The sequence below is a fragment of the Acomys russatus genome, chromosome 5 (genome assembly GCF_903995435.1).
Source record: "Acomys russatus chromosome 5, mAcoRus1.1, whole genome shotgun sequence".
Classification (NCBI taxonomy): domain Eukaryota; kingdom Metazoa; phylum Chordata; class Mammalia; order Rodentia; family Muridae; genus Acomys; species Acomys russatus.
In genome coordinates, this window is record NC_067141.1 from 27,270,764 (window position 1) to 27,287,077 (window position 16,314).

At 49.3% G+C, this 16,314-nt stretch overlaps 1 protein-coding gene across 1 annotated transcript; it reads right to left on the reverse strand.

The window, feature by feature from the left end:
* Positions 1-894: 894 nt before the first annotated feature.
* Bbs1 (Bardet-Biedl syndrome 1) lies at positions 895-16,314 on the reverse strand. The gene is made up of 16 exons (XM_051146888.1): positions 16,281-16,314; positions 16,128-16,165; positions 13,755-14,027; positions 13,319-13,365; positions 13,196-13,234; positions 13,008-13,080; positions 10,977-11,108; positions 9,667-9,773; positions 8,217-8,337; positions 7,919-8,077; positions 5,679-5,748; positions 4,951-5,109; positions 3,117-3,250; positions 2,073-2,207; positions 1,365-1,451; positions 895-1,149 (listed from the first exon to the last, which is right to left on the reverse strand). Exons 1-16 carry the CDS (start codon positions 16,312-16,314, stop codon positions 1,063-1,065), a joined length of 1,695 nt encoding a protein of 564 aa, XP_051002845.1. The 3' UTR covers positions 895-1,062.

The following is a 16,314-nucleotide window of genomic DNA, read 5'->3' on the forward strand; positions in this document are numbered from 1 at the left end:
CCTCGTGCCACCAGCCCTAGCTCTGCTGTCTAGCTTGGCTTTCTACTTCATGTCTCTGGACATGAGCTTGCAGGTCAGGAGTAGCTGCTGTGTGGGAGCTCTGGCTAAGGCTGGGCTCTCTAACTCCATAGCTCCTCACATGGACCCCCCTCTGTCCTGCACTAGCTCCTCACATGGACCCCCCTCTGTCCTGCACTAGCTCCTCACATGGACCCCCCTCTGTCCTGCACTAGCTCCTCACATGGACCCCCTCTCTGTCCTACACTAGCTCCTCTGGCAATCTTTGTGGTTAGTCTAAGATTTGGGGCCACAGCGCTGTGACTCCTGGGCTGCTGGGTAGAGAGTGGAGCCCCTCCTGCAGCTGAGAAAACGTAGCACATGTGCCTGTGAGCTAAGCTGGCAGCAGCCATGTCCCTGAAGCCTCAAAGGGCAACAGGGGGCTCAGTCTCAGCTAAGTTCCCAGGACAAGGCTTTGTCCAGTTGTGGTCTTGATCTGAAACATATGAGTGGAAGGAAAGAAGGGAAGGAGGGAGGGAGGGAGGGAGGGAGGGAGGGAGGACTGGACCTATGCTCACCCCTTGACTACCTCAGATCTCTCTCTCTCTCTTTTTTTTTTCCTTTTTGGTTTTTCGAAACAGGGTTTCTCTGTGTAGCCTTGGCTGTCCTGGGCTCATTTTGTAGACCAGGCTGGCCTCAAACTCACAGCGATCCACCTGCCTCTGCCTCCCGAGTGCTGGGATTAAAGGCGTGCGCCACCACTGCCCGGCTCCACCTCAGATCTCTTAATGGGACCTGTGAGGTTTCTCTCAAGAGCTAGGCAGGTGGTCGGCAGCAGGAATGAGGGGCAGTGCTTGGGTGGGTTCTGAGGGAGAAGGAGCTGATCTGAGTACTCCGTTGTTGCTCAAGCCCAGAGGCAGAAGTGGGGAGCACGGGACTGTTTTAGAGAGGAACAGGGAACTGATGCCTCACTACACTGCTGTTGGGGGAAGTGGGCTGGGCACACTGGAAGTCTCAGGATCTGGCTGGCTCCATTCTGTGGAAGGCTGAATGCTGGCCCAGGGCTCAGGTGGCTGCCAGCCCCTCACTCACAGGCATGTTGATGTGGGCGCTAAGCAGGGGCACACTATGGCCTTCCCGGAGCACTAGCACCTAGGAAGGAGAAGACATGGCAGAGGATGCACACTTTGACCAAATCTGTCCGTGCTGGCTCCCAGACTATCTGCCAAAGGGACAGGAAGGTTCGGAGGCCTCTGCTGTGCTGACATACCCCACCACAGCCCACAGCCACCACAGTCTTGTCCATCCTTGTCCTATTGTCTTCCCCAGGGTCCCACTTGCCTCTGAAATCCTGAAGGGCACCCTACCTTGATCATGTCTGAGATGCCCTTGTTACTGAGACTCTCCACAAAGGTCTCCAGTGGGTAACTGAGTCCTGGCACCAGCAAGGGGACCTGTTTGGAGGACAGAAATTAATCAGCCCTCAAAGTTCATGTAGCCAGACAGTGTTGGCAGATTCCAAAGCGGCTATACCTGCTCCCTCAGTTGAGTCCCAGGACCCTTCAGCCTGAGTAGGGACGACCAGCCAGATCCAGGGAACAAGGTGCAGCAGGGAGGGGAAGTGCATGCCCGGGGCCCACGTGTGTCTGATGCCTACCAAGGCCAGGGCTAATTCCTCTCTACTTGAGGGTCTTGGTTATTGTTTCTCCCAACTTGAGGACACCTTGGACCCTGAGGAAAACTAGGCTCTTGGCTTCTGGAGTGACTCAGGCAGACAGTGGCTCCCTTCCTCCAGCAGGAACAGCTGGGAAACACCATGAGTTCTGCAGACCCCTGTCCTCCCTAACAGCATCGAGGGGCAGAGGAAGAACTCTGCTATTTTCCAGCTCCTTCTGTGTGGCTCCCTGGGGTCTCTTTGGCTAGGAGAAAGGCAGGGGAGACAAGTGGCTGAGTCTGGTCTCTGGCTTGTGCTGGTCTGCAGGCCACTCCCTTACCTCAACCTAACATTTAGGGTACCTCATCAGCCCCAGCCCTGACAGTTGGCGTCCATGTCAGCACCGAGACCCATCCAATACCTTGAAGAAGGCCCGGGGCAGGGCATAGAGTGCCTCATTGTACAGGAAGCAGACCTGCAGCCCCAGAACTGGCCGAGCCGTGGAGGTATTCTGCAAGTGAAGTGTGAGCTTAAAGATGGGGCCCAGGCCTTGAACCTGCAGAGAGAGCAGATGGGGAGGCCCTAAGGACCTACTGGCCTTCAACACCAAATACCACCTTGCCTGCTGTTTCCCCATCGAAGGCCTCAAGCTACCCTTCTCCAGTTCTCTCCATCTGCTTCTTACAGGGCACAGAAGCCCAGAGAGTGGACAGGATGGGCAAGGCACAGATGAGGGATGGTCTCGATGGACACTACTTAGCAAGCCAAGTATTGGCTTGGGGCTACAGCTGTGCTCATCGCTGACCCCAGGGTTTGGCTGCCTTCTACACTCATCCTATGGCTCAATGGTTTAAATGCCACCATCCACCCCCAATTTTAAGTGGACCCTTTCTTCTTCTGTATCTAGCCACTCTCCTCAGAAAAGAAACAACTGAAGCTGGGCATAGTGGCGCACGCCTTTAACCCCAGCAAGTGGGAGGCAGAGGCAGGTGGATCTGAATCCAAGGCCGGCCTGGTCTGAGGAGTGTGTTCCAGGACAGCCAGAGCTACACAGAGAAACCTTGTCTTTCAGGGTGTGGGGAGAGAAAAGGAGTGATTAGAATACACACCGAGAAAACACACTCAGGCTCTCTTAGAACTGGTTGGGGCCCTGTGGGTCTTAAAGTTGCGTGTGTGTGTGTGTGTGTGTGTGTGTGTGTGTGTGTGTACATACGTACATGCCCAGGTCACCCAGGTGAGGGTTGCCCTTCCATGTACCAGGAAGTCTAATCCCTTAGGCTGCCTATACCAACAGAAGTCACTCTTTTCCTTGGTCTGTGGCCAGGAGAATCTCCCCACATTCCTGGGAAGAGATGTCCCATCACAACTACTCTGTGCTTACACCCCTCTGGCCTAGGGGTTTGCTTGAGGTACAGCATGGAACAGGAGGATGTCCCCCTCAGTAGCCAGCCACAGAGGTGCTTACCACAGCATGCAGCTTGAGTGGCTCCCGAGCTGTAGTTGACATGGGGCTCAGGCTGGACTCCAGGGCCTGTACATACGCCCTGGCGGCCCGCAGGCGCAGCAGGTAGAGATCTGTCTGGAAGGTCCGGTGCATGGCTGCAGAGGGGGACACAAGTGCCGATGCAGTGGAAAGGGGAGAGTCCTCTTGCTCAGATTACATGAGAAGAAGGGAAAAGGAAGGCATGATAGGCAGGCGCAAGTCAGAAGCTGGGAATACAGAGATATGCTGTGGACCATGCCCTACTTCCTCCTTCCTGGTTCTCCTACCACCTCACTGCTCACACAATCTCCATCCCTGCTCCTTCTGTCCAGCCCTCAGGCTCCTGTTCCCAGTGTCAAGATTGTTCTTGGCCTTGGCCTTCTCACCCACCACATTGTTCTCTGGCTATTACAGGACCTGTCCTGACTTTGTCACCCCAAAGAGCATCAGCTTCCAGCTCCTAAAGGCTTCAGACTTGTTTTCAAATCCACATGTTAAGGCCCAGCTATGCAGATACTCTTTGGTGTGTCCCCAGCAGCTTGTGGGTGCTCAGTCCTGCCTCTGCTTTGAACTGCCTCTCGGTCATCTCCATCTGAGGGCCTATCCAACCCAAGTTCAACATAATGGAAGCCAGCCTCACGGCCTTGCCTCACTGCTCCCGTCCCACTCACTGCACCCCTGTCCCTGAGCCCCCTTGGTTCATCCCTTACCCCTAACGATTTGCCAGGTGCAGATGACTCTTCTTCAAATCCAGTTCCAGAGCCACAGCACCCACTCTAATTGCCTTGGTGCTTTTTTGGGGGTGCGGTGGGATGGCTGTTGTTTTTTGGTTTTGAGTCAGGGTCTCACTATGTCGCCAAGGCTGATCATGAACTTGACTGAACTTGATATCCTCTTTTCCACCTCCCAAGAGCTGAGATTATACACGCGTTCTACCACATACAGCATGAAGACAGCTTTACAATTTTCCTTACTAGAGTTTGTACATTTTCTTGTCATATTTCTAGGGATATCTTTGCTTTTGTGAAGAGACCCTTTCCACATCATTTTTGCCAGTCAATATTGATAAATATTTTTTAAAATTAGGATTCTTAAGTTTTGTTTAATTAAATTTTATTTTTGGTTTTTCAAAACACAGTTTCTCTAAGTAGCCGTGGCTGTCCTGGACTTACTTTGTAGACCAGGCTGGCCTCGAACTCCCAGTGATCTGCCTGCCTCTGCCTCCTGAGTGCTGGGATTAAAGGCATGCGCCACCACACCCAGCTTATTTTTAAGAATTTTATATCTAGTCATCTTATAAAATTTAATTCCCTATTGATTTTTTGACATTTTATTTATTTTTTTCACTTACATGTTTTGTTGTTATTTTGTCTGATTTCTTTTTGAGACAAGGTCTCATGATGTGACTTTCCCTGACCTCAAACTCAGTCTCTGCCTCCCAAGTGCTAGGATTAAAGGCGTGTGCTATCATCATGCCCCAGACAGTATACTTTACTCCCCTGCATGTGCTCTAGAAACCCTTGGAAAAAACATCTAGTACCTAACATGAAGCTGGCCAGGGGACTGAGCTCCCAAGGTAGGGACGCCAAATTCAAGATACTTTGTGTGCCTGGTGTCATTATAGCTAACAAATAAATGCATGAGCAGGAAACTTAACAGTGGAAGAATCCTGCTGACACTACTTTTGAGAATGTCTGCATCTGGAAGTCACTGCTGGCACTCACCAGCAGCACCCTCTGGCCTTCCTTGATGGCCAAGGTCTCACTCATGCTCAAAGCACCCGTAGGGGTGCCCCGTGTTCTTCCCTGGGTCTTACCTGTGCCAGCTTCCCGCTCTCGCAGGGTCTGATCCACATACAGCCGGGTCTTTCGGGGCACATTGAGTTTTGTGGTCTGTGCCAGTGGCGGGCCGACCTCACCTGTCCCTTCCACAAACACTGCTGTGCGCTTCAGGATCTTGATGATCAGCCCCCCACCTGAGAGGAGGGCAAAGGAAAGCCTGTCCATCCCCATCCCACCCCACACTCCCATTCTTCCCAAAACAATCAAACTCTTGTACAGACATGTCTGCCTTTCTGACGAGACCCACTTTCTAAAAGGAATGAATATTCCTAATCTGTCTTTTTCTCCTGAAGGGACCCATGTATCGCAGGATAGCCTTGAACTCCCTCTGTGGGGGGACATAACCTTGAACTTCTGATCCACCTGCCTCCACCTACCCAAGTGCTGCTGTTATAGCGTGTGACAGCACACTTGGCTTTCAGCAGTCCCTTATCACTCGCTCATTCATTCACTTAGCTGCTGTTTACAAAGTACTGTGATGCTCTTGGCACTATGGTGGGTGCTGAAGGTGCAGACAGGAGAGGCACAGCCTGATTGACATTAGCTCCTAGGCAGGAGAATCCAACTGCCGATGAGCTAACCCAACCTTACAGAGGGCATGTCCACAGGCCTGGCTTCCACCTGTCATTCACGCCCTCCTTCCCCACAGAATCTCACCCTCTTTACTCCGTCCCTGCTGCCCTTCCCAGATCTGAGTCCTCACCTCGAGTAGTCATGATGAGCGTGTTGTCCTCTCGCCCGTACCGGCCAAAGCAAAGGCTGGTTACTGCATCCTACATGAGAAATCAGCTGTTAGCTGGGAAAATATCTTGAGAAGGAAAGCAAGATAGGTTACGGGAGAGCCCAGATGAGGCTGAGATGGGTAAGACATGAGGAGACACTGCAGCAATGCTGCCTTGGAAATATGTCTAAGGATTATCCATCTCCCTTCTGATCTCATTGGCCCTGCTGAAGTTCTACACTAAACACCCCTCGCCCTCTTTTGGGGTGGCCTTCTAATAGGTCTCTTGGGCCACCTGATCTGTGTTCCACTGTGTCCTTGGTTGTCACTACTACCTTTCAAAACCACAAACCTCCAAAGGCTTTTCCTCTTCTTGGCGAGATGTTTGAGGTCTTCCACATCATACTCCAGTCTGCCTTAACCAGTTTTCTCCTCTTTAGCTCTCCCCCTAACCTAAGGCACAACCACTGCTGTCTGGTTTTATATAGCAATCGTCAAACCACTTAGATTTCTGTATCAAGAACTTTTGCCAGGGCTGGTGAGAAGGCTCAGAGGGTAAGAGCACGCACTGTGGGGGTCTGACAACCTGAGCTCATTCACCACAACCCAAGGAGGAAGGCGCCCATTTATGAAATGTGTCCTCTGATTTCCACACGCTCACTCTAGAGCGCGCGCGCGCGCACACACACACACACACACACACACACACACACACACACACTATATATATATATATATATATATATATATATATATATATAAATAATATATATTTTTTAATATGTTAATTTTAAAAAGAGCCCTGGAACTGGAAAGGTGGACCAGCAGTTAAAGGCACTGGCTGGTTGACCAGAGAACCGAGATCGGATTCCCAGCATCCACATGGTGGCCTGTAACCCCAGACCCAGGGGATCCTATGTCCTCTCCTCTCCCAGCCTCCATAGGAACTGTACACACATGATGCACAGATATGCTTACAAGCAAACAGCCATACACACAAAATCAATTAAAATAAAACAAAACCAGGTGTGGTGGAGCACACCTTTAATCCCAGCACTTGGGAAGCAGAGGCAGGTGGCTCTCTGTGAGTTTGAGACCAGCCTGGTCTACAGAGTGAGTTTCAGGACAGCCAGGGCTACACAGAGAAAACCTGTCTCAAAACAAAACAAAACAAAGCAAAAACCCAGTAGTTAGTCCTGAAATCATATACACATTAAATGGATGGATCAGATTGTGAGAGAGAGCGAGAGAGAGCGAGAGAGAGAGAGAATAATGACTAAATGAGAGACCACAATTTTGAAGACAGCAAAGATAAGATGGTGGGTGGGTCCATGCAAAGGGTTGGAGGGCAGAAAAGGAAAATGATGTAATTGTACTAATATTACTAATAAAGAGCAGGGCACAGTGGCGCGTGCCTTTAATCCCAGCACTCAGAAGGCAAAGGTAGGTGGATCTCTGTGAGTCAGAGGCCAACCTGGTCCATACAGTGAATTCCAGGCCAGCTAGAGCTACACAGTGAGACTCTGTCTCAAAACAAACAAACAAGCAAAAAACCAACCAACCAAACAAAAAGAACTTTTATGCTCCTCAGCCTTTGTTCATGCTGCTCCTGGTCTAGAATGTTCCTTTGCTTTGCCCCCTGCCAATGAGTCACATGGCCCCTCTGCATTCTGGTGCTCGGCTCCCATCCGCTGTGCTCACTTGTCTCTGGCCAGCTGTCACCACACATAAGCTCCCTGGAAACAAGGGCTTAGTCGTGTTTATCCCCCTCATGTGACAAATGCACATCATGAGACGCATCCCTCTGGGGTCAGGGGAGACAGTGAAGAAGCAGGGCTGGACAGATGGGGACAGAGCAGATGACGCCCACCTGGGCTAAGGAGCTACTGCAGTCAAGGGCTACTGGAGGCAGGGGAGTCATTTCTCTTCAGGGGTGTTGCCACCAGTAAGTTGGCCATGAGCCAGTAGATAAACCCACCCCCTACACATGCAGATAGCCCTAATTAAATGCAGTGGGTTATTTAAAAAAAAAAACACACAGAAGGGAGACCTCTTGAGAAAAGGGGTGTCAGAGGGAATTGGAGAGGATCAGAGGGGAATGTGGGTGAATGAGATCAACTATGTACATGTATGAAACTTTCAAAGACTAAATAAAAGAAGAAGAAGAAAAAAATAACGCCTGTGAAGGAAGAGCCAGCAACAAATGCTGGAGATATGCTCACCGGGGCACGAATGACATTAAGCAGGGCCTTGTCACGGTAAATTCGGACTTCCCCATTGGCCAGAGCAGCCATGACAGCTTGCAGGCCCCGGGATCGCTGTTCCAGTAGGTTCATGGTCAGGATGGCTGCAGGCATCTGCACTGTCCACAGCTTCTTACCCTGGCAAGAAAGCAGCCAGTGTCTGCAGGGACCTCAGGCCTTCCCGTGGAAAGAAGGCGTGGCTGGAGTGACACAGAACGGAGAGCAATGGGTTTGTGGGGCAGATGGCGTGAGGGGTGGGGACTGCCAGAGACCACACCTTGTGGGTGAAGCCATGCAGACTCTCCTGGGTGCTGCCCACCACCAGGATCTTGTGGACGTGGACCAAGCCCACAGGCTGAGCGCTCAACTCGATGCAGTACTTGGGGTGTTTGGAGTCTCTGTAGAATAAAGGCACAATCCCTTTGCCCGGAGAAGCCTTGCCTCCATCTGCCTGGCTGGCCCATGACTTGTAAGCCCCCGAGATTAACCTGAAAGCATCCTTGGTCCTAAGTAGATGATGGGATTAGTTCTCCACCTACCACTTAGTAGATCTGTGACCTCGGATTACACCAAATATGTCTTCCTACAGTCCCCTCCTGCCCGTCATTATGGTGACAAGTGTGCCAGCCTGGGATTTCAGAGTACCTTAGTGTGGCCTAGCCAGTGCTCGAGAAAAGGATGGCACATTTACTTTGATTTCACCTTCAGTTTTCTGGTCTCTCAATCTTAGTTTTCCTTTTCCAGAGACTGGGGGTAATTTCTATCTTTCAACCATAGGCTGTGACTCACTTTCTCCAGTGTAATGACTGCGTTTCACATGGTCTGGGGTCTGGGAATTCTCCTTTCTTAACCTTCCAAATGCTGGGGCTACAGGTGCATGCCCCCTTCAAGCCACCACCACGGGTGATGTTTCTTTCCCTGCTGAGCCTCCATTTCTCCTCTATAAGTACTCATCTAACTTAGAATATATTTAATATATGTCTTCCCCATGAAGGCAGGAACCATATTTATAACACCCCACTTACCAGTGAATCTCCAACACTCTGTATACAGAGCTGAATGGATGGTAGATGCTCAATGTCTTGAGTTAAAGACTGTATGAAGGGCCAGAGAAATGGCTCAGAGGGTAAGAACCATTCAAAAGACCCAGGTTTGATTCCCAGCATCCATCCATATCATGGCTTAGAGTCATCTGAAAATCCAGTCCTAGGGGGATGATGACCTCCTCTAGCCTCTGTGGGTATCACATGTATGTGGTATACAGACATGCACATGGGCAAAATACTCATAAACAAAATAATTTAACCAAGTCATGGCATGTCTGTAATGCCAGCATTTGGGTGGCAGAGGCAGGTAGATCTCTATGAGTTCAAAGTCAACCTGGTCTGTAGAGCAAGTTCCAGGATAGCCAGGGCTACACAGAGAAACCCTGTGTCAAACAAACAAAGCTGTCTGGAATATCAGACTAATGCATGTATTACATACATTATAAAACCCAAGAGATGACATGCTTCCTCCACCTTTTAACCGCACTGCTTGTGTATCCCAGCCATCATGCCAGGCTCTCCCCTCACCAGCTTCCTCCTTCCTTCCACCCTCACCAATTCAACTTCCTTTACAGAATTCTCATATCTTTTCAATCCTCAATCCCAGCACCCAAACCTCCTGCTCCTCTTGCAAGCCTCTGAATCCACGAGGTCTCTGAGGTCACAGCTGTAGGTAGCTACCTTCTCAGGATATAGATGCTCCCATTTCGGCAGGCAGCAGTCAGCCGGAACTCCACATCAAACTGGCCGGAAACCTCGAGGAAGACAGGAACACTGGGCAGGCTCATCTGCAGAGAAAAGGCCCAAACCTACTGACCATAGTTGGAAGAAACTGTTAATTCTTGACTAAAATCCTGATCTCTTCATTCACTTCCTACTGGTCACAGCCTAAATTCCTATGCAGCTTTAAGTCTATACCATTTGGCTAAACTCTGCCACCTCCAGGAAAGGATGAGAATTATTTAAGTAGACATTCAAAGGTGTTTGAACAAGGAAGGCCACTGTAGTAGCATGAATAATGGGAAAACAGTTAAGTAGACACCAGGCGGCAAGGTAAATACATCTACGTATGTATTTACATGTATGTCTCCATAGAGAATGCCTCTGTGGTGGCTTTAAAGGGCTGATATGCATCTGGGAGTGGTAGTATACACCACAATATCAGCACTTGGGAGATGGAGGCAGGATGATCACAAGTTCAAGGCTATCCTGGGCTACAGTGCATAAAGCAAAGCATAACAATAAAAAGGTTGACATGGTTTTGTGAACATGGGAAGACACTAATGTCATACAGTGACGTGAAAAGAGCAAACTATTGGATTCTGCACACGAGCCTGTTCAGCTAAGGGCACATGTGGCACTTCACTTTCAGCTTAACAAACCGAGGTTCCCTGTGGGAAGTTTCAGACGAGGCATTCTCCAGGTTGGCTGTGGGCAGACGTCTTGGTTGTTAATTGAGGGGTCGAGGCACACCTTGAGAGTGGGCCTGAACTGTGAGTGCAGAGAGCCAGCTGCCGCATAAGCACGAGCCAGCAGGCAGCGTGCGTGTGCTCCTTCCCTCTGTCTAGACTGTGGATGTGATGTGACTAGCTGCCTGAGTTCCTGCCGTGACTCCAGTGAAATGACAGACTGTGGCCTGGAGATGTAATTCAACCGAGCCACTTCCTCCCTGAGCTGCTCTTGGTCAGGGAATTTTATCACAGCAGCAGAAATGAAACTAGAGACATACCTGTATATAAAACGATAAAGCTTAAATCGAGCTAGAAAACCAATGCGCACGTGAAAACACCTGGCGGATCCATGCTAACGCTTTTACACTAGGTTTAGTAGCAGTGAGCTTCGGGGACAGCGATCTTCTTCTTTATGTTTAGCTACAGTCTCACAGTTCTCTTCAGTGAATGGCTACTACTGCCCGTGCTGGGAGAGCACGGGGGGGGGGGGGGGATGTGGCCTGGACCTTGTGTACGGCCAGGGAGAGCCCTGATACTGACCTTGGCCAAAACGGTGAAGGCCTCAGGGTCAAGCACCAGGAGTTCCTTGTTCTCGGTGCCTAGCACCAGACAGGACACTGCATCCTCATCAGCCAGGTTCTTCTTCAGGGTGGTCATGGTGGTGATGACTGTCTGCAGAAGCCCCACCATGTCCCAGGCACCCCAGACCACAGGAGAGGAGGGGGAGGGCAAGAGAGGAGTGAACCTGAGAGGCATGCCTGGACGCTGATGGCAAAGGGGTTTTTGCAACAAACCTAACTTTTTGTTTGTTTGTTTGGTTTTTTGAGACAGGGTTCCTCTGTGTAGCCCTGGCTGTCCTGGACTTGCTTTGTCGACCAGGCTGGCCTCAAACTCACAGAGATCCACCTGCCTCTGCCTCCCGAGTGCTAGGATTAAAAGTGTGCGCCACCACGCCCAGCCAAATCTAACTTTTTCACAGTAAATTTTGTCCAGTCCACTTATGAGCTATTTGTATAGTCAAAACCAACATTTAAGAGCTGGGTATGGCTCACACCTGTAGTCCCAGGATTAGGGAAGCAGAGGCAGGAGGATTGCTCCATGTTCAAGACCAGTTTGGCTTAAAAATCCAGTTCCAAGCCAGCCAGACCTACTTAGCAAGACCTTGCTTGCCCCCCCCCCCCCCCCCCCCGCCAAAAAAAAACCCACACACAAAACAAAACAAAAAACAAAGATAAAGACCAAAAACCAAAACCAGGGGCTGGCAAGATGGCTCAGCAGTTAAGAGCACTGTTCTTGTGGAGGTCCTGTAATCCCAGCACTCGGGAGACAGGGGGACAAAGGCAGGACAGCCTGGTCTACAAAAGCAAGCCAAGGCTACACAGAGAAACCCTGTCTCAGAAGAAGAAAAAAAAAAAAAAAAAAAAAGCAATCAGCCAAATCAAATAAATGAAAGAAATCACAAATAACCAATTAAATAATTAATGAACTACTAAAGGTCTCAAAGGCTATTTAAGGCTCACAATGTTACTCAAGGCTCAAAATGTTACTCAAGGCTCAAAATGTTACTCAAGGCTCACAATGTTACTCAAGGCTCAAAATGTTACTCAAGGCTCACAATGTTACTCAAGGCTCAAAATGTTACTCAAGGCTCACAATGTTACTCAAGGCTCAAAATGTTACTCAAGGCTCACAATGTTACTCAAGGCTCACAGTGTTACTCAAGGCTCAAAATGTTACTCAAGGCTCAAAATGTTACTCAAGGCTCACAATGTTACTCAAGGCTCACAATGTTACTCAAGGCTCACAATGTTACTCAAGGCTCAAAATGTTACTCAAGGCTCACAATGTTACTCAAGGGGAGCAGCATAAAAAGCACAAGCATGAGGGAGATGCACAGAAACGGTAAGAAGTGGGTGTCTGTAGGTCATGAAATCATCCCTGTATTTCTCTCTATTTCTGAATATTCTGTAGTAAGAACGTAATTATCCTTACCCTCAAGAAAATAAGTTTGATAATATTATGTCATAGCTGTTTCATAGCCATCCTGCTAACTAGAAATGTAGAATGCACCTGCTTTGAGACCCTAGACATGCAGTGTGGCTGGAAGGAAAACTGCAGATGCCACTGGCCAGGGCTGATGTTAGGATGAACTGGTGATTACATGGCCTTTTTTTTTTTTTTTAATGTAAATGTTTGGAATTGGGAATATACTTCTGTTGTCTGGCAAGAAGGAGCTGAGTTTGATCCTCAGATTCCATGCAAGAAATGCCAGGTATGGTGACATGTCCCTGTGATGCCAGCGCTGGGAGGCAAAGACAGATGGATCCCTGGGGCTTCCTGGTCAGCTAGTTTAGGGTAATTGGTGAGCTCTATGCCAAGAGAGACTTTATCCCAAAGAAGATGGATGTCATTCCTAAGGATGACACCTGAGGTCATCCTCTGGCCTCCACACTCATGTGCATGTGCACACACACACACACACACGCACACACACACCTATGCATACATGAACATACACAATTTAAAAATGTAAGCACCTTTATAGGGCAATAAAAACAAAGGGCATTTTACCTGACGCTTTATAACCTTGGACTTGTGCTGGTTCACAAACGCCTCCATTTCACTCAGCTCCAGTTGCAGAAACCTGCACACATGCACAACTAGCACCAGCGTGCCATGGCCAGGTGCCCCAGGTGCCCCAGGTTCCCCAGGTGCCAGGCCACAGACACCCCCTCCACTCTGCGGCCACAGACTCCTACCTGAGTGACTGCACAGACAAAGGCACCTCTGCCTTTTCCCTGCAACGAGAGTGGCCGACATGGCGGGTTTGGGGAGGGGTCAAAGGAAGGAGAAGAGAGGAATGTGGGGGTGTGGGTTCTCACCTGATGCCCTCCAGCATCTCTTTCAGGGTCAGTGGGTCGATCTGGTCCTGTGTGAATATGGGGAGAAGGAAGAAAACCTGTGAGCTCTAGCAGCCGTGTCCTCAGCCAGCTCACTACATCCATACTTGGGGACAAGTAGCAGGCCTTCCTCTCCGCTTTCTTCCCAACAGCCTGTCATTGAACCCCACGTCCAAGATCTTGATCTGAATCCCTCTCAGGATCATGTTCACGCCCATCATCCTCTATTGCATCCCCAAGGTATCCCTGCTCGCCAAGGTCATCCCCACCAACTCTGGGGAGCCTCTCCCTTCCTCTGGTTCCACCCCCCCCCCACACACACACACGTAGGCGGGGATGTGGCGAGTGCAGAGGGTCCTCTGGCTTCTGCTCTCTCAGTAGCTGCCATCTTTGCACTCTTGTTCCCTATGTCACTTACCTCTTTGGCTTGGTTCCAAAGGTCTTGCTCCAATGGGTTTGGAGGTAGCTGGGGCAGGCTGAACTTGAAGTAGGGTCTAAGATTCTTATATACATAGACACAAGGTCCCGAAGCAATTGCTAGGGCAGGTGTCCTGGGCTCATGTAGCTCCATGAGGAAGGTGGCAGCAGAGGCCGGCAGGGCAGGCAGTGGGCTTTCTGTCAGCACTGTTGGTCCTTTGAGCACCTTCAGGCGGGGCTGCTGCCCACTAGGGCCGAGGTCTCCCACCACCAGCTGCAGGAGAGGACACAGTTCAGCATAACGGTTACCTTCTTTACTGATTTCTTCTTAGGCTCAGCCTTCTGCCTGGTGCCTGCAGGTCCGCCTCACATTCACAAAGGCTCAGAAGAGGCATCCCCTGAGGAGAGCTACCTAACCATTCTGAGCTCAGGCTTCCCTCTTGCAAAGTGGGTCCGCCCACCTCATGGCAGCTGGAGAAAATCAAATGAAATCCTGAATTATGGTGCCTGGTTACTGCTCAGGGACAGATGAGGGAGTTTGTCTTTCATTATTCACTCGCTTTCTTTTCCTGTGGTGGAGATTGAACCCAGAGCTTTGCTCATAGTTGTAATATTCTTCTCTGTTATGAGGCGAAGATATATTTATCTTAAATCGAATTTTTACTAAGGAAAATTTCCAATTATAAAGTAGAGAGAAAAAGTATTATAGACCTCCATAATAACATAACCAGCTTCTATAATTACCAGCCTCTTGATAAACTATGTCCTCTTGAGAAACAGAAAAAACAAACAAAAATAAAAACAAAAAACCAACTCTCACGTCCCTGAGTTTTGTTTCCCTTCATACTCTAAATTACATATATTTATATGTGTGTGTGGGTCATCCCAGCTCATGTGTTGTATGTAGATCGGAGGGCAACCTGAAGGAGTTGGGTCTCTCCTTCTACCCCACGCATTTAGGGGATTGAGTTCAGGTCATGAGCCTTAGCAGCAAGTACCTTTGCCCCAGGAGGCACTATTGCCCACTGCCAATCAAGGTATTTTCCTTTGCACCAAAGAAGCAATGGCACAGCATTTAAGCTAGGAGGCTGTTCGCTCACTTTGGCAGCACATTTACTAAAGTTTGGATGATACAGAAAATATTTTTGGGTTTTTTTTTTTTTTTTGAGGGAGGGTTGGGGGGTTTCGAGACAAGGTTTCTCTGCGTAGTCTTGGCTGTCCTGGTCTCACTTTGTAGACCAGGCTGGCCTCGAACTCACAGAGATCCGCTTGCCTCTGCCTCCCGAGTGCTGGGATTAAAGGCGTGTGCCACCACCACCCGGCTGATATAGATGATATTATTAGCATAGATGGTCTCTACTCAAAGATGACACACAGAAACCAGGCATGCTGGCCCACACCTTTAATCCCAGCACTTGGGAGGCAGAGACAGGTGAGTCCGAGGCCAGCCTGGATCCCTGGACTACATAGTGGGTTCCAGCACAGCCAGAAGGGGGGGGGGGGGGAAGGAAGACACACAGCTTTGTCAATCATTGCACATTTTAAGCCCATTATTTTGTATGATAAACTAAAAAATTGAGGAAAAACAATTAGATATAAAGAACTGGGGCCTGAGGTGGGTAAAGGGGTCTGGTGACTTTAGTTCAAACTCTGGAATCTACACGGCAGAGAACTGAATCTCAAAAATTGTCACCTGACCTCCACACTTCATGTGTCCTCCCCCCCGCCCCCGACACACACTAAATAAATAAATCGCAAAAATAATTTTGTTGCTAATTTTGTTTTGGGATGGGGGTCGTTTTGTTTGTTAGTTGTTTTTGGTTTTGATGCAGGGTCTCACTATGTAGCCCTGGCTGGCCTTGAACTTGACAGTCCAGCCTTTGACTCATAGATCTGCCTGTTTCTGTTGTCCAAGCGCTGCAATTTAAGGCATACTCCACCACTCCCGGCCCTCAAGTTAATTTTTAGAGAATCCTATGTGTTGGTATTATAAAACTATAACATTTTGTTGTTTTATTTTTGTAGACCATATCACAAAATTAATATTCACTTTCCGAATTAAAAAGGAATTCCATGGTTGGAGAGATGGCTCAGCAGTTAAAAGCACTGGCTGCCTCTCCTGAGGACGCCGGTTCAATTCTCAGCGCCCACAGGGCAGCTCTCAACTGTCTGTCTGTAACGCCAGTTCTAAGGGATCTGACACCCTCCCACAAGCACGCATGCAAGCAAAACACCAATACACATACAATGAAAATAAATAAATCATTAAAAGAACGTAGCTCTAACTAAATGTGCCTTTTCGTACTAGTGAGTTCCAGAGCATGTCGCAAATCTCACTTCAGCGTTTTCCCCACCCAGCTTTCTGATTGCCTACCTTGTACTCCCCGTCGCCGTGCAAATCCGCCAGAGCTAGAAAACACAAGAGGGTCGTGCATCAGTCTCAGAATTCCAAAGGTTTCTCCATGGAACCCTTACCTGATCCTCCCATTCCCCCTAGAACCCAGAGTTCCTAGGTCTGGTGACTCACCTAGGCAGGAGGAGAAGGTGTGGATGTTTGCCAT